This window comes from Stegodyphus dumicola, chromosome 3 (genome assembly GCF_044657685.1).
Source record: "Stegodyphus dumicola isolate Sdum_Otavi_A_Nest chromosome 3, ASM4465768v1".
Lineage (NCBI taxonomy): Eukaryota > Metazoa > Arthropoda > Arachnida > Araneae > Eresidae > Stegodyphus > Stegodyphus dumicola.
The window spans coordinates 5219733-5243921 of record NC_140770.1 but is presented as its reverse complement, the minus strand read 5'-3'; the positions used below and the strand labels follow the sequence as shown (position 1 = coordinate 5243921).

The 24189-nt window shown below is 33.3% G+C and overlaps 1 protein-coding gene across 3 annotated transcripts in view; it reads right to left on the bottom strand.

The window, feature by feature from the left end:
* Window positions 1-24189, bottom strand: part of LOC146997904 (transmembrane emp24 domain-containing protein 2-like) — a 103335-nt gene that overhangs the window by 16864 nt on the left and 62282 nt on the right. Inside the window, exon 3 of one of the 3 annotated variants that reach the window (XM_085812317.1) lies at window positions 2805-3037. The exons of 1 other annotated variant lie outside the window; for it this stretch is intronic. In XM_085812317.1, the coding sequence (XP_085668443.1) occupies window positions 3034-3037 (4 nt within the window). In that variant the 3' untranslated portion in view covers window positions 2805-3033. Of the gene's footprint in view, window positions 1-2804; window positions 3038-7027; window positions 7342-24189 lie in introns of those variants that run through there. One more of the 3 variants, XM_085812316.1, reaches the window with a different exon arrangement.

Here is a 24189-nt window from a genome sequence, read left to right as displayed (position 1 = left end):
CGAAAGTGATGGCCTTTATGTATGATGTGCAGTATCTCCACTGCAGTCTTGCCCACCTGTTATTTTACACAAGAAATTCAAAATATTTAACCAATCACATCCATGCTTTCCTTTATACTTTATTCACTTAAGATTAACTACCTAACAAGATCACTCTCCACACTTTAGGTTTGGTTTTTAAACAGGCCTTTGAAGTACATAATTATGAAATGGAACGTTGTATCTGCCCTCTTTCATCCTCTGGCGTGAACATTAATAATGATTCGTGAGGGTAATTTGGTGTTCCAGCTTTGTGCTTGAAATTTAGCTACAGTTATGCTTTCGAAATTAGGCAGTGTTTTACAGGAGGGCTGCTCTGTATTATGTACAGTGTGCCGAAAAGAGGGTTCCAGCCACCTATTATGTTCTATATCAGAGTTATTCTTCCCTGACATTCTTATTATCTTGTACACCATCTGATTTTATACTCAATAAGCTGCAATGAAGGAAAGTAAATTTTTTAACAGATGGTGGTGGATACCCATATTTATAACATTCACAAGAATACACAGTATTTATCCGAGCACCGGAAGCTGTAAAACACACAGCGAAACTGTATTTATGTGAGGCTAAGTTTTGAGAAGCTTCATGCAGATTTTGGGAATTCTTGAAGGGTTGAGTATTGGAGCAAGAATTTTCTGGTATGTGTGGTCCAGAGGAACAGCCGAGCATTATTTTCCTGGATTCATTAAGGAGCCTCTGGGAAGGTACATAACATAGATTGGGAACCACTGCTTTAGCGATTAGAATTTGCTATTAACTATGGTGTTTTTATATATCAGAATTTTACAAAATGTAAGGTATATATTTCTAACCTAGAAAACGGCTATTATCTGGGTTTCCGCAATAGGAGGCTTATTTCTCTACCTCAACCCCCAAAATTTAATATGTTTGTCATTGGTTTTAAGTCGCAGTTCATTAATATATTTTTCAGTTAGTTTCCCAAAAATAAAACTTAAAATTATATTGATAACTAATTCTTTTAAGCAGCAGTTGTCATTCCTTTAAACAAAACCCCTCAAAGAGTGTTTATTGTTGTTTCTGCAGCTTTGAATTTTATTATGTCAGCAATCGCTCTTGCCTAATTACTCAAAATCAGTACATATTTTTCTTTAAAATGTCAGATAATATCTTGATTTATTTATTTATTTTTTACAGCTCGGCACCAGAGGACGGAGATCTCCATAAACCAGGTATGTATAATTTTCATGAATCTTTTCTAAGAATTATCCATTTGATTTTCCTGTTGTCATCTAAGAGCAGCGGCCTCAAACATAAATTGAATTCGCCCATTGTATGATTTGAAAGCATCTTTATTATTCCAAATAATACTACCGTAATTTCGCGCGTATAGTCCGCGGACTATCTGTGTTTAAAATGCGAATTTTTGAAGCTGCGGACTATCCACCAGTGCGTATAATACGCTGGTTGTTCACGGTTAAAATCGTTGAAATTTAAAAAACACGCTGTCGTGAACTGCCGATGATCAAATATAAAAAAAGCGCGAGATTCCAAGAAAACATTCGTATGTATCGTATCGATAGTAAACCATAGAGCATAGTGCAGAACGAATAAGTAGTAGCAAGTAGAGCTCCTAAAATCCAGGCTGAGGCATCAAGCGATGCCGAGATATGAGCCAAAGAAAGTCTTGTATGAGCACTCACTTAGCGCAACCAGAGTGTTGTATCCCAGTATCCTTCGCACTGCTTTAGCGCAACTGACGAGAGGGGGAAAAGTAATTGATGCGTCAACTCGGTTTTTAGGAGCCATAGTAGCAAGTACCTGGAGTACGAAAAAAAAAAGCGTGATTCGTTTACTTATAGCGTGGCAACACGGAGTGAGTGGGGTCGAAGGTCGCATTTCATTGTTGCACAGTATTTTGTTTTCGTATTTTGTCTTTCATCTTCGATAACATCGCCGGAGTTTTACTGCTGAGTTAAACTCAAGGTAGTTGACAAAGATGGAAATAGAGAAGCGGGCCGTTATTGGTTTAATCCTAGTATTCGGTGCACACGGGATTTGGCTACTTTTGGCGACTTTATGATGAGCAGTGAAAACGGGACATATACGATGAGTAGTTAACGGGTCATTCAAAGAAAATATATAGTTAAACATAGTATATAGTATATATATTATGTGTGTATATACATATACTATGTGTGTATACTATATATATATAGACGTTCTTTGGATCATTTTTGGTGTTGGCGATAATTTTCAAAGTCGCGCCAAGGCTGCATCGTATACTAGGATTTTACCCTGTTATTTTGAAGTGGACGAGAAAGCAGTGAGATATTGGCGCAAACAAAAGGATGTGTTTAAAAAGCATGGGAATATTGCCGTATTAAAAAAAACGTAATTTCGGACGTATAGTCCGCGGACTATCCGGTGGTGCGGACTATTTGACGATTTTTGAAATTTTTTTTATATAAAATCGTGTCTGCGGACTATATGTGCGAAATTACGGTAGTATGTTGAATCAATGATTAACATACTTAAGCTAAAAATAAATGGTTTACAAAATATTTCCAAGTATTTCTGGCTACAGATTTGAGCTGCAGAACCTGCTAACCATCAGTCAATCTCATTTTTTAATTAATTTTCAACCATGCAGAAAAAAGTGTTCACTTATAAATGTACACTCAAACAAAGTGATTTTTATTTTTGCAAACATTTAACTATTATAAACTATTATCAAGCAAAAGAATATATGTGTTAGAAATCATATGAAATATAATAAAATGCTTTCAAATATAGTGAATTTTTTATTTAAATGTAAAAATAATTTATACAGCACTTTTAATTCTGACTTTATTCTTTTCAGGCCTTATGTTACCTGAAGCTCTGTCAGCAACTGATAAGCTGGTACATCAGTGGAGGTAATTAAGAGTAAAAATTTTTTTGGCATATACAGTAATTTAATGTTTTATATATACTTAGTTGTTCTTCCCAGATGTTCTTATTGTCTTGTACCCCATTTGATTTTATACTTCATCAGCTGCAATAAAGGGAAGTAAAATTTTTAACAGATAGTGGTGAATATACCATATTTATACCATTTGCAAGAATAGACATTTAAGTGCAGGAAGTAGTAAAACACACAACAAAACTGTATTCATTCATGTGAGGCCAAGTTTTGAGAAGCTTCAAGCAGATTTTAGGATTTCTGGAACAACTGAATATGGAAGTGAAAAATTTCTCGTAGCTGTGTTTTCCAGGAACTGCCAAGAATTATTTTCCTGAATTGTTGAAGGAGCCTCTGGGAAGTACATGTGGAACATAAATTGGGAACCGCTGCTTCAGAGATTAGAATTTGCTATCAAAATTGTGTTTCTGTTAATCAGAATTTTACATAATGTAAGGTATATATTTCTAACCTGGAAAATGGCTATTATCTGGCTTTCCACAATAGCAGGCTTGTATCTCTAACACCCCCCCCCCTGAGGAAAAATTTAATATGTTTGTAATCGAGTTTTAAGTCACAGTAATATTAATAATACTATATCCATCAGGTCGTCTACAAAAAATAAAACTTTCATTTTCTCTTTTACCTGCCCATCGTGAAATTGACGAATCAAATTGATAACTAATTCATAACTATTAAGCATAATTGATAACTAATAAGCAGCGGTTGTCATTCGTTTTAAACAAAAACTCTTCAAAGAGTGTTTTCTGTTCTTTCTGCAGTTTTGAATTTTACATGTTGCCAATTGTACTTGCCTGAAAATATATGTAACAAATAAACAAATAGTTTCAGTAGGAAAAAGAGCTTTTTTTTTTACTCAAAATCAGTATATATCTTTCTTTAAATTTCAGACAGAGGGTTTATGGCGGCCGTCCTCCGTACCACCAGGGAAGGAGCATTGCAGAAGGTTTGTATAATTATGATCAAAAATGTTCTAAGACCTTATCCATTCGATTTTTCTTTCTGTTCATGTTGTCATCTGAGAGCAGTGGTTTCAAACATAAATTAAATGTGGGCCTAATGCATGACTTGATAGCACCTTATTCCAATAGTTGAGTCCAACAGCAGGCGAATGGTAAAGTCGCTAAACACCGTTATTTTGGTCCGACATTCGAATGCTGTCTGCATGGGCGTTGTCGTGGTTTTCCCAAGGTGTAACGTGTGTACGAGCCAGTTTTCCGTAGACAGTCCAGCACAAAGCCATCCCTCCTCTCAGGCAGATAACCCTGAAGGCTTTGCCATTATCACACAAACGAACCAAACCAACTAATTATTTTGAATTTGATGACTTACTTACTTAAGCTAAAAATAGACAGTTTATAAAGTATTTCCAAGTTGAGTACAAATATTGTCAATTTGTTCTCTTGCTTTTGTTCGCTTCTTGTTTTCCCTTGATGTACAGAGGAAAAAATTAATATAGTTGTACATGAATAAATGAATTTCTTTATTTCTGGCAACAGATTTCAGCTGCACCACCTGATAACCATCAGTCAGTATCATTCTTTTCTTATTACCGCATTTGACAGCATATAAGATGCACATTTTTTCCTAAATTTGGTCTAAAAAAAGTTACCTGCGTCTTATACGTGAAGGACACAGGTTAACTTTCAATACTGAATGCTATTTTTAGCCCGGATAAAGGTCTAGACATACATAACTTTTTCTACATCTGCCATAATTATTTTGCGCATGCGTGAAATATCTGTTGCCAAAAAGCACGAAAGCTTGAAGCTGATGTCGAAGTCCGAACAGGTTCGACGGTCACATTAAGTCTGTGGAGCCTTTCCTTCATTACATAGACTTTCTTTGACTCAGCCAACACACGTGTAGGTATCGGTGCTACTCTGTATAAACATGTCGGTATCGGTGCTTAAAACTATTTGTTTTAAAAAAATACCCTGGAAAATATGACTACAGGAAACAAGAGATTAAGCTACTATGCCAAAGTGTATATAGTATTAACTGAGACACAGCAGCCAACAGAAGTGCATACACACAGCACTAAAAAAGTACTAAATAGTCTGGTTGTCTAGAATGGCCCCAGGCGACTTACAGTAGTTGTGTACCTGGTACTATATTTAAACATTGTGACTCCATTTAATCCATTACTCCACATGGAGAGTTTTATAAACATAGTATGACAATACATTAAGCAGTATTCTTGGAGCTTAAAATTTCTTCAAACATTGTGAACATGCTAAGCTGCTTGCAGCTCAGGCATTTTTTCTGAGATTTAAAAAATAATATTGATTACAGAGTCTCCTTTAAATATGTTATTCAATTCCTTGAGGAATTTAAATACATTGCGTATATAAAGTCGTGCACTTTTGATCGGTCACAGGAAAGCAACAAAACAAGATAGAAATGTGAAATCTCCACCAAACAAAAGGAAACCTCTTAAAAGTTTCATACCTATCCAGTGAAATCCAATGGGCTCCATCCATGCTGTCACAGTCTACTGGGCAGAGGTCCTCTCGCTTAATCATTCGTCACTCAGCACCACACGTTCACTTTAGGGCTGTTACGTTCGTACTCTACATAGGCATTAGGATTTTCAACAGCCCATATTCGGATGTTACGGTGATGAACATGTCCACTAACATGGAGTATTGCCTCATTGCTAAACACAACCATCTGAAAAAAGTCGGTTATCTATTATCAATCTCGTGAAGCTTCTCTGCAGGGAACGCAAATCATTTGGGTCTGTCTGTCTGTTTGATAGCCTGCAACAGCTGCAGTTTATAAGCCATTAAGTGTAGATGTTTAAGACCTTATGAACTGTTGTCTTGCTTAGGTGTAATTGTTGAGCACACACACATACGTGTTTTTTAGAACTTTCTCCCATATAGTCTCTACTGATTCATCTCTGACCAGTGTCCTGCCAGAATGGGGTTTGTCCAACAAACTGCCAGTATCCTTCAACAGCTTATCCCACCAATTAATGTTATTCCTATGTGGGGGTGGTTTGTTGTACACTTGAGTATATTCACGTTGCACTTTCACAGATTCGAATTTGGCAAGCCACAAAACACGTTGAAGTTTCCCCTGTATGGTCCACATCTCGAATGGCATGGGTGGGCCGATCTGCTGCTTCTCAATTTGCAGTGTTGCATCATCATATGTGTGCATACATGCTTGCACATTATACTACAAAAAGTTGTAGAGTTCTCCTTTTGTTTGGTGAAGCTTTCACATTTCTATCTTGTTTTGTTGCTTTCCTGGGACCGATCGAAAGTTCACAGTGACTTTACAGACACGCTGTATATCAGTGAATGCACTGATACCCACATCAATAGTTCGTTTTTCCATGTTACCGTTATTTGGAACAGTTCTATTAGGCATATTTATGTTTTTAGTATTATTATTGGTCCTACCTTTTGGCACACTTGCATAACTAATACCAGGACCACATAAGCAGTTTTGCTGACATTATTATTAGTTATATATTTTGATACATTAGATTTGTTATTTAATTAATAAATGGTTTGATAGATGGAAATTTCAGGGATTTGCAACAGTTGCTCGGTTGTTTACAATTATAACATTTTCAAGCCTCTTGGCAGTGCAATTTTCAGTTTTGTGAGGTCCCGCACATTTAATGCAACGGGACTTCAGTTTGGATGCATGAGATGTGTGGTGGAAGAGTTGGCAGTTGTGACACTGGAAAACATTGCACTAGCTTTATAGGCAGTAACACTTACATAAAAAATCTGATGTGTATACCACATGACTTCCTTGTACGGAATGTTTAAATTATCCACATTTTTTCTTGCATTTTATTTAAACTTATTGGATTGAATTAAATCTACTTCGTCGATAGCGCATAAACCACAATCGAATAAATGCACTCTATAAAATTCACTATATTTGTTTACCATAGCGACACTCTGGCCCTAGGATCACTTAACAGCATTATATTTTGTTTATATTATAATGCAGAATACACAAAATTTATATGATTTGAAGAATTATCTAATCATTGCCACATGTTCTATTCAAATACTATTATAATAAATCTAGAACGATGTATAAAAGAAATTAAGCTAGCAAAACGAAAAAGAAACAGTTTTTCACAGACGATTTAGTATTTCTTATTCAATTAATTCAGTTCTCACTTCACAACAAGGCAAAAATACATAAAAACTTAAAATATCTACATTAAAAATTACGAAGTAAATTCGAAACACTTATTTCCTCGAAAAAATTCCAGAAAGGATCAAGCATTATTTAATTTGCAGTAATAAATGAAGGCATTATTTTTGTTGTTACGAAGCTTAATTCCTCTAGTTTGGCAGCAAATCTACTGTACTGCTGTTTCAAAGGTAAACGATCAATGGCTGCAAAAAAAAAAAAAAAAAAAAAAAAAAAGAGGCTTAGTATCACTTAAACAACTTTAAAATTGTTGATAATTCTAAAAATATTGCAAGTTCAAATTGTTCAAGTCTCAAATGCAAACAAATGGTACCACTTAAACAACTTTTAAATTGTTGATAATTGTACAAATATTGCTTGCAGATTTACTAAAGGCATAAAAGCCTTAACCGGAAGATAAGAGCAATAGAATTCAATCATTTTTAAAACGAAAAGTGCATAATTTACAAACATATAAGAATAAAGAAACTGAGCTCTAGGTTCAAAAACAAGTTATTCTAATTCTTGCGCAATAGCTGCAAAGTAAGATAATAATAATTTATTTACTAAAGAAATATTGATTATATTATCTCCTAATATTAATTTTAGTAGAAGTGTCAAAAAAGTGTGAACCCATAGGTAGGAAGTTGTTTTAAAGAAATTCCGAAAATTGTTTTAAAGTAACTTGAATGTAAATTGTTAAAAATGTTTACGGAACTAAAAGTAAATCATGAATAACAAAATTTCAATTGGAAAAAGAAATTAAATTAAAAGCAAGCAATTGTTGCTATTGATCGAAATTAGTTGACTTTTCTAGGGGAACAAACCAACTCCTGTTCAGTGAAATATAATTAATAAATACAAAGGTATTTTGTCTTTTACTTAAGTAATAATATTGATGCCAAACTGGCAAATTAAGTTAGGCCAAATATTTCCGTGAAGTGAAGGCATTTAGAACCGAAGTACCAAAGAACTCATTCTTATTAAGCATTTTCGCTAATACAGTTTTGAGTGAAAAGCAATTAATGTAGTAAAATTGATAAAATACTTGAGTAATTGTCACCCGACACCCTCTTTTTTATGCATTTTAATTCAAAACTATTTGTAAAAAATTAATGTATTAAAATTAATGTAACATTTGTAATCTTAATTGGAATTATGAAATAGAACACAAAGTAATTGAAAAAAATTAGAAAATGAAGAAATATAATTCAGTCTTTGCAAAAAGAAATCAAATAATAAAAATTGAAAATTAATATATATATTATAAGAAAAGGGAATGTACATGAAGATATAAAAAGCCAGAAGAAGCATTAATTAACTTAAACATCTGTTAAAATTTTGAATGTGCTAGTGAATGGAAATGAATTAATTTCTGGCTAATTGTCGTGTCGGAATGAGGAAGAAATTAAGAAAAGGAAAAAAGTAATTTATTGTATACATGGTATGTGTACGATGTGTTCCTTTTCTAAATATTGAACCAATGAATTAACATTTCATGTGTATATGTGAGATAAAAAATATGTGAATCAAAATTATAATTTAAACTAACGGTAAAACATTAATTCTCCCTCTGTATTCTAAAAATCGCAATAACTTCTCTGGATTTCGTCATTTCTAGATTATTTTATGGCCTGCGCTGCTCTGATAATTGGGAACTGAAACGGACATGCCCCCCCCCAAAAAAACCCGACTAGCTTGAAAACACAGCTCAGAATATCTCGCTCACCTCGGAACACTGAGCGCAAACAACAACTCTCTTCTATCGACAAGTATCTATACTATACATGTTTCCACTTTTGTGCTCCATAGGCTCTTACTTGCATTGTGTAAAGCTGTACAAAAGCCCTGGTGTAAGAGAAACTCTTAGAATTTCTTTCGGTAAGTGAACACCAATACAAGTGCAGATTTCTCGTAAAAGCAAACCGGTGTAAACTATGATAAAGATAAGAATATCTATGTTCGAGATTATATGAAGTGCAATAAACTGCTTTCAAAGCTGCTGAAGGTTTTATTTAAACGCAAAAATAATTTTTACAGCATTCTAATTGTTATTTTATCCTTTTCAGTTGCTGGAGGCGTTGAGAACGCTGAAGGAGGTAGCAGAGTTTATAATGCATATAGGTAATTAATAGTAAATGTTTTTTGGCATATACAGTAATTTAATGATTTATATATATTTAGTGTCATTTCAGTCTTTTTTTAACTCAGTGTTTAGTGCATTATTTTCTGTTTGGCTTTTGCTAATCTTGTAATGGTTATAAAAGTTAGCTGTTTTGTTTCCACTTATTATTATTAGTGGCCAAGAAACATGAAGTAAATAAAATTAAGTACCTATAAAATACAAATTGCATGTAATCTGAAATCCCACAAATAGTATGGAACAGCTAATAGTAATATAAGAAAATAAACAAGGACAGTAAGTGCTTTATCCTGTGCAGATAAAACTAAAATGACACGTCATATTTTCAGTTAAATTCCATTCTTCTGAAAGTGACGATTTTGATATCTTAAGGGTCCCGAGAGGATGTTGATGTCGTGAATTAAGTCTTACCAAACATATATTCTGAATATCTCTAACCTGTTCTGTACTCCAGTGCCATGGCTAGCCATAGCAAACATTTTCTTCTTCTGGGAAATCATGGTTCATTTGATGTGTCTGTTGTGTTACCAGCAATAAAAATAAAATCCTCTCCTATACCTCCACAGGAAAACCTCATATAAGGTTAAAAAACCCATCTCCGTAATGTTGGCTAATCACGGTGCTTGCATTGGAGACAGACAGAAGATGAGAGTGGTCCCCGGGTTCTCTCATGGCGTTCATAAATGGGGAAACTTAGAAACTTTCATACTTAACATAAAACGTTCATAACTTAGAAAATATAGCATGGAACTGGAAAGCTGTTCTAAAGATAGTAATGATTATAATCAGTATTTCACTAAGGACTTATATTATTTGCATTTCATTGTGAAAAATATAATTTACAACATTCTTCTTTAAAATGAGACAACATATGTGACTTTAATATTTATAAAACTTGAACTATGTAGTGTTTGGAAGTGTAAATACCAAAAGAAAAGCAATAGAACTGTAGTTGGCAATTAATAAAAATCTGTGTTTTTTTAAATATTAAACGCTCAGAAGTGCAATTATTATGGATTACAGTATTTAGTAATCTTAAAATGCGACTAGATCTGTTACCTGCGAATTCTGTCACAAGATTGAAGATGAACACCACCAGGGAAGGGTGTAAAAGACCCATTCATTGTTCACAAAATATTTAGCACTTGGCACGGACTTGCGGGCTTACAAGGCCACTTGCAGTGAGAACTTAAAACATGAAGTAACAATAAATGTAAAGGTAAAGAGTAGTGCCAGGCTACACAATTCAGTTTAAGCTAACAGGTTAACTCAGAAAACCTACACAGGCAGAACACTAACTCCATAGCAAGAATGCGTAGCCACCGTTAAAACTGGTAGAAACCATTGAACATGTACTCACAATAGCAAAAACACTGTCTAACCTTTTTGGCTCCAAAAGTTTAAATACTCTCGTTTACCCTACTTCATTTGTACGCTGGTGAGGAAAAGCAAGGAGAAATAAGAGAATTCATGAAAGGTTCACAAAATAAAATAAGTATTAGTAAAAAGAGGCAGACCCCCCCCACTATATGTATATTCTATGGTTTAGTTTACGGTGGTAGATTGCTGTGATCATTTCGTATGGTTTTTGAAAACAATACTTGGTAGTAAGTTTTGTACATTAAAACCTCCATAATAGCGCACAATGCAATTTTTTTTCATTTATTATGAATTTCTTGGCTGTGACGAGCATATACAAAAATTAAGCAATGGAAGGAAAACTCAAATATAATAACAAAAACCATGAATTCTAACATTTTTTATAGTGTTTTCTTAATATAGTCAAATACCGAAAATCCACCGATCTGAAATCCACATTTAGTTTAGAGGTTTTGGAAACCGCAACATGGAGTACGAAATATCGAAGTAAAAATACTTGCTGCATAATGACGTCATAATTACTGAATAATAATGTGTCATAACGGAAATACCAAATTATTGACATCATGATAAGAGTTTTTTTCCTCTCCAATCTGCTTCGATTAACTCTTCTTTCAAGTTCACTCTTCATGCTGCTGTACTTTCTGAGCTTTGTTATTTCATGAGATTGTTTAGTGATCCGGATATTTTGTGTATAAATTAAGAATATTTTAAATTTCAGCGCTTTTGATGCAATGACAGATGATAAATGCACTCATGATTTTACTGCTTGCAACATTGAAAAACGTAAACACGTTGCATTCACAGTAAAAAGTGGAAATTCTGCTAAAGCTGGAGGCAGGTGCTACTGCTTGGTTTATAGCAGAATCGTATGGAATTGCCAAACGGACTGTGTATGATATACGGAACAATAAAGAAAAGCTGTTGAAATTTTACAGCAAAAGTGATTCTAACACCGGAAATCTTTACATGGGTGAAATCGGCAGACCTCTATGCTGTTTTGTACGAGTGGTTTATGGCAGCGGCAGAGTGATTCGGTACATATTTCAGGACTACTACTGGGAGAACAGGGGCAGCAGATTCATGCTGATTTAGAAATAGAGGAGCCTAATATAAATGAATAATATAATACAATCAGTTTATGTATAATAATAATTTAATGCATAGAATTAATTATTGTAATAATGTATATAATAATTTAATTAAATGTAGTTAATATGCCTTACTTATCTTTCACTTTTAGTCTGAATATTATCTTTTCTGTCCTGAAATCCGCAAAATCCTAAAATCCGCACAACCTCTGGTCCCAAGCGTTGCACATTTCTGGACTTCTACTGTATCACTTTTTATTATATATTAGCGAATGTACACCGTACCTCCCCGATTCACCCCAAAAAGGGAGAGGGAGGTTGACAGTTCTATATCTTCTGCTCTACTTTTCTCATCTTTGAAATTAAACGTAAGTTTTCCCATGTTTCGAAAGTGCGACCTTGGGATATATATTAGATTTATAAATAGCAGGTTTGGCCAAACTTCATGTGAGTAAGTGCCGCACGTTGGAATTCAGGAATGTTAGAGAGCCGCATCTAGATTTTCTAAAAGCCACAAGTTCATATTTACATGACTATAGAATTAGTGGAGGAGGTTCTAAATAGAAAGAAATCCCTGATAACTTTGTAAAAAGAGTCTAAACTAATTAGTTACTTCTTTTTGGACACTGAATAGTTTTAGATCACCATATTTCATGCATATATTTTATGCAGGAGCCACACAAGTTGCCTGCGAGAGCCATATCAGGCTTGCCAGCCGTGGAATATATCATCATCCTTCCATTTTTCTATATCTTTATTACTATCATCATCTGAAATATAATGTTCAGATTTACAACTGATATTATTTATCTCGATATTTCTCGCGGAGGTGAGAGTGGTCCCCGAACTCTCTCGTGACCTTCGTGTACCTCGACACTTAGAAGACATAGCATGAAACTGCTATAACTGGTTCTAAAGATAGCAATGATTATAGTCAGTATTTAACTAAGTGCTTAATTTCTTTGCATTTGTTAGTTTAAAAACCTAAGTTGCAACATTCTTATTTAAAATGAGATAATGATCTAACAAATAACATATGTGACTGTAATATTTATAAAACTTGAATTATGTTGTGTTTGGAAGTATAAATAACAAAAAAAAGCAATCGACCTGTAGTTGGCAATTAATAAAAACTGATCTTTTTATCTACCCAAATCTACCCAAATGTTGTTACCTGCGAATTCTCTCACAAGATTTAAGATGAACACAACCAGGGAAGGGTGTAAAAGACCCATTTATTGTTCACAAAATATTTAACATTTGGCACAGAATTGACCCTTAAAACAGGAAGTAACAATAAATTTAAAGGTAAAGAGTAGTGCCAGATTACACGATTCAGTTTAAGCTAAATAGGTAGACTCAGAAGCCTACTCAGGCAGAATACTAACTCAACGGCAAGAATGTGTAGACGCTTTTAATATTAACAACAGATAGAAACCATTAACCTTGCAGCACATGAACTTGGCAATTTTACATGAGCACGCGCGCACCATATTTTTTACGACATCTGTTATTATACTGTTTTTGGCACAAAAAAGGACAGAAATGAGTGGATATTGGTAATAAATTTGTTAAAACATAAAATATTAACTTTATTATTGCAGAATACAAATGATGTCACATTTAAATGATAGTAAATTATTTTTAAACGCTTATATTAGTCAGGTGGAAAAGCAATGATGTATTTTACTATAGAAATTTTAAGGGTTATTATTTAATAACTGTATTTTAAAATTCAAGCTAGTTTTATTATTCATCTGTCCTGTTGATTTATCTTCAGATGGAAGATAACTTGTCAGAAAGAATACATCTCTTGTAGCTCATCTCAGTTAGCTATTTCAATTCCAGTGCCATGACTTGAGAACAATTCTTTTGTATTTACATGGAATTATTTTTTTATTCCTATCACATGTAACAATCTCTGTCTTTCAAGTATTTTATCTTTTAGCAAACTTATATATTTATTTGTACATTCCAAAATTTCACCTAGCATATTATTTATATCAACTATTTAAAAAAAATTTGCTATTTCATCCTTTATATACTTGGCATAGTGTTTTAGGCCAGGTAACGCTCACAATATTCATGTTATTTGTCTTTGAGCAGTTTGTCTACTTTTCTAAAAGCCACAAGTTCATATTTACATCATCGTGCAAGTAGTGGAGGTGGTTTTAAATAGAAAGAAATCCCTGATAACTTCATAAAAAGAGTCTTAAACTAATTAATTACTTCCTTTTTGACACTGAATAGTTTTATTTCACCATATTTCATACATATATTTTATATGCATGAGCCACGCAAATGGCCTGCGAGAGCCGTATCAGGCTCGCGAGCTGCACTTCGGCCACCCCTGATATACAGCATTGTTCTAGGATAAGTATTTTGACACAAAATTGGAATTTTTTAAAAATAACATACCGATTTCCCCCCCCCATATTTTGATTCTAGGACTCAAATTATGCCAAAGTGACCATTTTGCGTAGTAGTTTTTAAAAAACTAGCTCTCAAAATTTTAGCTGCTCTCTGTTTATAGAATTATGTATATAATGATTAATATCTCTTATTTTATTTAACTTATGTGAGTCTTCCTTTAACATTTCACCCATTTTTTATGATTATTTTTACAATTTGTATTTTTAAATAATTTTTATAAATTTTCATAAAATTTTTTAATTATAAGCTATAAAATATTTCCATTATGTTAAAGTAGATGTATTTCTATTTTTCTGTGTATTTCTGCAAAAAATTAAGAATTTTTTATTCAAATCTTTTAAAAGATATACGGGAATTTACATTTGGGCACATTTTGAAGTTTGGCATATATTCAAAATAATAACACCAAATGTGGGCAATAATAGCACCAAATGTGCTTTACACACTTCGTTAAAATTATTTGAAAGTATGAATGATGCACCTTTTCTCACGCACTTGCACACTTAAAAAAAGGAAAGGAAAATAGTTTAATTAAGAAGTTTACAAAATTAAATATTTTTGGTGCAAACTGGGGGAAAAAAATGCATCAAGGTAAATTTTTTAATTTCTCCATAAATTTCGTGCCAAGTTTTATAAAATTTAATATTTATTCATAATCTGAGTTGTAGAAGCGAAATATGGAAAAAAATATTTCCATGTCATTTCAGGAAAAGTCTGATTTTGTGTAAGAATACCCATGTTAGAACAATGCTGTGTATAAATCTAATATATGTCCTAAGTCGCACTTTCGAGATGTGAAAAATGAAGTTTGAATTTTGTCAATCGGCAGAGCAGAACGGAGATTCAGAAGTGTCCCTTCCCCCCCACAGTACATCATATTATCAGCGCAGAATGTCTAGGAATTAGAATATAAATGTTTTAAATGATGTTGAGTATCCTAGTATTATCAAACAATAAATATCTTTTGCGTTTGGGCACTATTAAATTGTTTCTGTAGATAATTGTTAAATTTGTAGTACTTGTTCCAACTCTTCAGAAATCCTTTCAAAGAGTTCTTTGCTTCTACATCAACAGCACTAGTTTTCTTCAAGCCACTCGAGTGAGGTAAATCTTATTGTTAATGTAGAAGGTCTAAGTTATGTATTGTATGGTTAAGTATTGTTAATGTAGAAGGTCCACTGGTGGGCCTATTTTGTAACAGTATCAGTGGCTAAGTGGTAAAGTCGCTGAACACTGGTAGTTCGGTCTGAGGTTCGAATCCCGTGAACGGGCTGGCTGCATCAGTGTTTTCATGGTTTTCCACATGTGTAACGTGTATACAAGCCAGTTTTCCTTAGAAAGTCCTCCATGAAGGCTTCCCTCCCCTTAAGCAGATAGCCCTAGTGTGCTTTGCCATAATTAAATACACCACCACCACCACTGTTACGAAATTTACAGGAGCGGTGAGATAGCTTCCCCACAAAGCAACTTTAGGGTTGCCATAAAATGGCAAGGGAAGGCAGTGTTGCCACATTTGGCAAAAAATTGCCCATTTGGCAACAAAATTGGAGATATGCGATGGGCGGATGGAGAAACTTCTGGAATGAATTCTCACCGGTTTAGCCCAGAATGTTCTCGAACACAAGCCGAAAGCTATATAAACCCCCGCTGGTCCACAGTCAGAGTGTGCTTCATCGAGAGGGCGAGAGTGTGTGCCTCGCATAGAGTGCGAGATAGTTAGTATTGAGTTGGTTTCTTATCTAGTGAGTCGATCGAGTTGACAGCTGGGCAGCGAGTGTCAAGTGGGTCGTCGAGTGCACCGAAGGAGTCTCTTAGTGTACTGCAGTTAGTGCATCATCGAGAGAGTGTGTTGAGCTCCAGGAACGACTGAACAGAAGAGTCAGGAGCTGTGTTCATGTGTTATCGAGTGCATTGCGAGTTGTAACGTGGAGAGTACGTGGAGTTCCGAAAATGACCAAGCAGAGTCGAGAGCTGTACTCTGGTGCTTTGCAGGAAGCTGTCTCCACCGTTATTGTCTGATAGTGTGAAAGCTGTGTTGCTGATTGTTCCAGCGTGTTTATAGTAGATCTACGACAACTGTAAAAAGTGTTATTGAAGCAGTCCTGATTAATATTGGCTAAATAAAGTGTGTTTCGATACTTCGTCAAGTGTCGTCGTTATTCACTCCAAATCCACACGAACCCCGTACAAATGTGAAAGAAGAAAATAACGTAACAACTGGTGCCAGAAAAGAAAAACACACAACAATACTATGCAAGTAATAAAAATGTGAAGGCTTTAAATGATGTTGTTGAGCATCCCATTATTGTCAAATAAAGAATATCTTCAGTGTTTAGTCTCTTCTATTAATCAGTTTTGCTGATATTTTACTCAAACAATGCATTTTCTAAACACGCAGAAAATCTTTGAGTAATGTATGTGGTAGTATGCTTCAAGCATTAAAAAAAAAAAAAACTGGTTTTTATTAAATAGCATAATGAACCTTTGTTTTGTTTTTTTAAATTGTATTAAGAAAGCAGTGTTGTGATCTGCAAAATACTGTTAAGAAAATTATAAAACTGCATTTTGTGATAAATGTTATAAAAATCATTTGTGCTTTTTAAAATTTTGTTCATTTGGAACAGAAAACTTGCTATCAGTTAAAGCTTTGGGTACTTTTCCATTTTGCCGCCGCAAATTTTGCCAAGCAGACTATTGACGACAACATACTGTATACACATAAAAAATGTTAACAAATGTTAGTTCTAAGAATTGTTTATTTTGACTGCATAAACATTTTAATATCGTTTAAAATTTTGTACAAAGTCAATAAGTAAAGACAATAAATTTATAAAAAGATGCTTTCATGGTTCAACATCCTGATTTGCCGGTTCATGTCATCTCGTCTCAACGTAAACTACGCTACAAAAATATAATTCTCTGAACAATTATCTACATTAATTTCATGTTAAATCTTTATTTGGAATACAGGTTTAAATGCAAGAATTATTTCAATTTGTACGAATAACTTACTCAGTCGGAAGTTATGTAAAACCACAGTACTTTACTTTGATGAATTTAACCATTGACTTTGCCTTTTCTATATTTTCGCCTTTAGGTGAGTGGTGTGATTGCATCCTAATTGACTTAATTACCGCGAACGGCCTTAGGGCATAAAATTGAACTGTCTGGTAAAAATTCTATGTAATTATATGCGAGTTTTGGAAGAAACAATCAATCTGATTAGAAATGGCTGCGACTTGTTTTTAAAATGAGGCTTAAAAGGTTACCAGTGAGGAGATATTCCGTTTGTCATGAGTTGTACCATTACTGGGGACTTTTTCGCCTGCGCCGGTAAAATGGAAATGTAGCAAACTTTGTTATAACTGTTTAAATGAATATTTGGAAATATATTTAATATTCTTGCAAAATGTCCAGCTATGGTATATTTAATATTCTTGCAAAATGTCCAGCTGCAGTAAGATAGTGCAAGGTGGATTTAGAGTTGCCAGAAAGTGGGAAGGGAAGGTAGGGTTGCCTTAGAGCGAAATCGCCCATGTGGCGATATGGTGTTGATGGATGGAGAACATTCTAGAACAAATTCTTACCAGTTTGGCCCCGAATGTTCTCTTAGCTATATAAACCCAGCAACCCAAAAGCTATATAAACCCTGCTGGTATGCAGAGTAGTAGTGTCTTGTAGTCTATTGAGTCTAATGTCGAGGTGTCTCGTCAGTGTATCATGAGAGCGTGCATCGCCAGTTGTAGCTTGGAGAGTCTCAAGAGTACATAGTTCTGAGAAGGAGCTGAGAAGGAGGGAACCGAGTCAGGAGCTGTACTCTGGTGCTTTCCCGTGAGGCTGTCTTCACTGTTATAGCTTGATAGCCTGAAGCCTGTGTTGCTGATTGTTTTAGTGCATTTTTTGTAGTTTTTGGATGACTGTAAATGTGTTTTTGGAGTGGTCCTGATAAATAACAATAAATTGCATTTCCATTCTTCATCAAGTGTTGTCCCGAATTACTCCAAATCCAGGAACCTGTAAGAATGCCGTAATTCCAAATCCATGAACCTGAATTGATGACAATATTTAAGAAATCAAAAGATCAACAGATTTCAGCAGATCAACAGTCAACTATTAATTAGATGCATTTTATGAAGTAGACTAATGCTGATTTTGGCTGTTATATTATGCTTTTCATATTGTTTTTGTTATAAATGTTCTAAAAATGCAGTAACAACATATTATATTGAATTGACGGTCTCTTAATACCATTTCTATTTGGAAATGAATAGAATTTGATAAAAAAACCGTGTAAGAGTAAGAATTTGATGATACAAAGGAAGTATTGATAATTTAAAATAAATTTCCATTTTGATTTGTTTACAATTTCGGTTTTTATTTATTTACTTTTTAATTAAAAGTGCCTTTCCCCCAAATCCATTTGTTTGTTAGATTCAATGTTAATGTTCATTTCTCGTTGAATATGCATTTTTGTTAATCATGCACTGTGTACATATAGAAAAGTTTATTAATTTTTCCCCCCTTTTTTTAAAGCTCTGCAGCGTTTCCACGGGCCTCTGGATACGGTAAGAAAAAAATTTTTTTCTTTCAATTATTCCGTAAAGCATCTTAAAAAATTCATGAGTTTTAACTTATTTTTGTATTAACCCTCTAGCTGCTCATCCTGCGATTTCCACAAGATACTCAAATGTAGCAAAATCTGCTCATCCCGCGGGCATGTGTTTTTCTTCCTTTATTGAGGAGCATGTCCCGTTTTTTCCCCGTTTAACCACTAAATAAATTATATACAGTATTAGACATTTAGTTTACGCTTTGGCCAACAGAAATCGTTAGTTGTCCACTAAATTGTGACGGGGTATTACCGCTGACACTCCACTTTTTGCCGCTTTTTTCTTACAGAAATGGCTGCTAGAAAACATTCAGCAATTATCTTAATTATTTAATTAAATTATTGATTTATTAATTAGATTTATAGAAGATTAATTATTAATTAGATTTATTGAAAATTTAAAAGAAATATTTTTGGTGATAACATCCGAAATTGGTTTTTCTGGCAACTTAAATTTCTCATGATAAAAATCTATATAAAAAATATTTTCTAGAAAGGAAAAATGCATTTTTCAATTCTCCAATATATAGAGATTTAAAATATGAAAAAAAAAATAAAAATATTCAATATTTGAAGCGATTTCAATTCACAGATTGAGCAGTCAGAGGGTTAAGCATTCAAAAAATATTTTTATTGTTACAGCAGTATTTTTAGCAATGGAAAACTAGTATTTTTCACGAGTAATTGTATTTAGGAAATCCAAAGCAGATTTATTATTCTTTTTAGTATGGCAATTAAGACTAAATCATTTTCTGTTTTTATAAGAACAGGAATATGAGTAGTTCTTGAACACTATAATACTAGCTAAGTAGTTTTTCTTTTCAAACTTTAAAGAAAATTTAGGTTACAGGTTTCATGATTTTAAGGCTTTAGCAGCATATATTTTGGCTCATGCACTCGCAGTCAGATGGCAGTTATACACACAGTTGTATATAATTATTTGTGTATCAATTAGAACTTTCAACACTGACAAGTATGTTAACCTATTTGGTCTTTGTAAAAAATCACTCTCTCGGTGAACAGAAATGTAGTGTCGTAACTATAAGTGTTGTTTAGCATTCTTAATGGGGATTTCTACAAAGCTGCAGGCATTTTGAGGCATTCTAAATGGTATCTTTGTTTTATAGAATCCACAGAACGTCTCGTTTTATCCGAAATAAGTGCTTCTCAGTGTTATAGTCTGTGCAATATATGTAGATCCTTCAGAGCATTTTTTTCACATTTATTTTACACATGTGCAAATGTGTTTCATAAATTGTAAAAATTTCTGTATATTGAGCTTATATTTCACAAAGACACTTTAAAACACATTATGCAAAATAATTTTGACTGCAAAAAGTAAGATGTTCAGAATTTTCATCATGCAGTTGTCTTTAATATTATGCAGTGATGTTTGGATTGCAGTTAGATTATCTTTATTGTAAATTCTATGTCATAAGACATTTCGAAACCTTCCTTTTATAGAATCTAGTGGTTTACTAACATCTACTAAAAAAAGAAAAGTATTCAATTGTTTTAGTTTTGGGATTTAGATGCATGTTTTGCATTTCACTCTCTCAGAAGAAGGAAATCTGTTTTGGGAAATGAGAATACAGATGTGTGATTTTTTATGATCTGTGGACAGTTACCATTCTGACATAAAAATGCTTTTAAAAAATTAAAAGAAAATAAATTTAATATTCAAAAATTTTGAAAGATATTTCATTTACTTTTGAATAGGATCTCGGTATAGGAACTTGCATATTAACAAAATATAGGTTATAATTTTTTTTTATGGTATCTGAACTTTCAGAACTAATAAACTTATCATAGTCAGTTCCATTTAATTCGTAATTCTAAACTCATTTGTGTGGATAAGTTCTTCATAATGTAGTGGTAACATAAAATAGTAGTCTAAGAACTTTTCCCTAAAGCTGTGTAAATAAGTCAGTCTTGATGGAGTCTATGCCACATCTGAGTCTTAAATTATTACTTACACAATGATTCCTTCGTGAAACTGCCTTTCTCAAAAGACACGAAAGAAGCCCTTCTTGATTCTTTAGTTTTAATAAAATGATCTTTGTAGGTCTTTTGTTGTAGTATCTTATTGACACTTACTATTGCTGTACTGATCTTATAGATATATATCTGATATCTCTTGATATGATTCTGCATGTTATAGCACAATGTTTTTCGATTTTAAGCATGCATTCCTATATTAATGCCTAATGCAGCTGTATTGTGAGGTCAGGAAATACAGAATCACAGAACATGAAAAGCAATGCCTCAAAATCTGACCCTTTCAAAATCTGACCGACAAAACTCACGATAAATGCACACAAAGCTGTTTTAAGCTTAGATATTCACATCCAGCAACACAGAACTGTTTCATTATATGTATTAATTTTTACTTGATGTCAGTATTTCATAAAAACTGGCATACTGCTTTTGACATCTGATTGTTAATGTATGAAATGTTGGTAATAACACTAACAGTTGAAAGATTCTAAATATATTTCTTACTTTTACAGGTCATAGCACACCCGTGTCCAGTATCAGAGATTCCTATCCGACCTGATGTAAGTTTTGTACAACTCCATATATATTATGAAAACAAATGTCTGTCGATTCAGATTTTTAATCGTGTTTTTAATTTATAATGTAACTAAAGTTTTCCGTAAGATTTAATTTAACTGAGTTATTAGCATTTAGCTTTTATTAGACATCAGTCCTTAGTTCTAATTTCCCAGTTGATGTAAAGACTTGCTTGTTGGGAACATAATTTATGTTAATGTTAAAATAATGTAAAATATAGTAACACTCTTTATGGTTATTGCAAGCAATCATTTCTTTTTATAGACGATAATTTTGAGATGTGTGTAGATGAGTATTTTATAGTATTTCATAGTATAGCAAAATGTAGCTGTAAGGAACATAAAATAATAGCCTAAGAATTTCCTCTAGAGATGTATAAAAAAGTCAGTCCATAGGACTTAAATCAGGTCAAAAAAATATCTTCCACTGTTGTAAAGCTGTGAGCAGCTTGGAATTTTTCCATGTCCTATCGGAGTCTATGCCCCATCTGAGACTTTTAAGTAATGCCTGACATAATGAGTCGTTCTTAGAGCTGCTTTTCTCGTTCTCTACAGCTTACTATTTAAAAATTAGAAAGATTAAACACAAAATTGAATTTTAAGAGCATCAAAATGCTTTTTTAACCTGGGAGCGTGTGCGCCCTGGGTCCAAAAGACCCACTTCGTGTTTTTTGTAGAAAAAAACTGTTACTCTTTAAGTAAAAGTGTCACATTTACGCCTAAATTTTATAATCAAACTTAAAAAATAGGCAAATTATAAAAATTAAGATTTTAATTTCAATTTCTATAATATATTTTATGAAATAAAAGGTTTTTAAAAGAATGGAAAACAGTATTAATATAGAATTTATTAGGAATTCATTATACAGAGGCTGTTCACACATTTTTTAGATGACTTATATTGTATGCTTAAAACTAAATTACATAAAATTCTTGTGTTTTAAATGTTCTATTTGACATCCCTTATTCTGAACTATCTTTCGACACCACAATTTCCAGGATAATAATGCCTTTTGAAGTGGTAGAAGAGGTATTGTATCCCATTCCTCCCGAACAGCTTTCCAGAGTCCTGTTAGGGTTTTAAAACATTTGGATAATGCAGTTTTTAAAAGTCCGAAAGCACAAAAATCCATAGGTGACACATCGAGATATTTAGTAGGGATATCAGTGAAGGGTATGGCCTTGATACAAGTTTTTTTTTGTTCCCTTTCTTTTAGGAAATTTACAGTGGATTTTGATGTGTGACTGCTAGCTTTGTCCTGATGGAGTCTCACAGATTGATGGCACTGTGGGTAAAACGATGGTATTTCATTCAGAAAAATTGGCGATAAAATATGTTCCTGATAGTATTTGGAGTTAATCTTGACATTTTTTTGCACTCTCTTTATTTTTAACTTGCCGTTATAAGAAAAACCAGCAACAATCATGAATATCTTAGAAAAACTTTCTTTCGATTCTTTGAACCATGTACTTAAATTTTTTTTCTCCCCTTTTATGATAATAAATGGCTCTTTTTTTGTTACAATCATTTAAATACACCTATGCTTCATCTATTGTGACAATTGTTTTCCATTTTTCTTTGGATAAGTGTTTCTCTCTCAGATAGAATTCTGCAGAGTGTCCTGCGTTGAGCGATATGCTTTGGAAGAAGACGATGCACATTGCGTTTTTTCGCTTTCTTAAGATTTAAATCAACGTTTATCATTTTGTTTACAGTGAACACCGAGCATTTTAATGATTTTGCAACTGTCCTTTGACTAAAGGGATTTTCTTTTAACATTAAGCAACATACTTTTGCTATAGTCGAAGATGTCCGTTTTTTCCTTGGATACTTGTTTGGAATTTTTGTTCCACTTTAGGCTCCAATTTGACGTTTTTTCCCTTTCTTGTTGATGATATTGCCTATTGTGATGCTTTAGATATCACAAAACCATGACCTTCACATCGTTTTTGGATAACGGAGTATGCATATTTCTCTTCGGAAAGAGCGTAAATGTAGCCTTCGAACCACTGCTTTGTTAAATTCGCCATTTTAAATAAAAACAAAACTTTCAAGCCACAGACGATAATTTTGACTTTTAAAAACATAGTACAGAAGTACAGTTTTGAAGCAAATGATTTTTTATTACAATTTACCAAAATCGTCTAAAAAATGTGTGAACAGCATCTGTATTATTATTCAGGTTAGTCAGGAATTATTTTTCAGGTTTATTAGGAATGTACTTTCTAAAACAATATCTTACATGAACTCCCGACAGTGTAATATTTCTGACAGTATTCATAAAATCTTCAAAAAACACTCTTATGGATGCAAGTGTATCTGATTCTTTCTTGATGATGCGAGTTCTTATGTTATCGAAATGGAAACATCTTGAAGGAAAAAAAGAAAACGTTTATAAGACACAGTTTTGTGGAAAATTCCTAAGCCGGTTCCGTCTGTCGCCCACAGATTGCGCACATTTAGGTGAGATGATTTGTGTCACAAAAATATGAAAGACCTATAAAAGCGGTAATTTTAGTTAGAGTTGTGTGACGAACATCTTTTACACTTTGAAAGCTGTCAGAAATAGATATAATATAAATATTTGTATAGTGGACGACTTTCAGCAACATTTATTTACTTAGTAAAAGTTTCCACGATTCATTTGGAATCTGCACATATTTTTCCTTACCGATGTTTCGAGGCAATTTAGTAGTAATATTATGAGTAAGAGTTTTAAAATCTGCTTTAGGCTTTTCTTCTGACCATTGCTTTTTCTTGTCTTTTCCAATAAAGCAATAAATGTCACGCTCATTTTCATTTTCAGAATGTATCTCGATTTCTG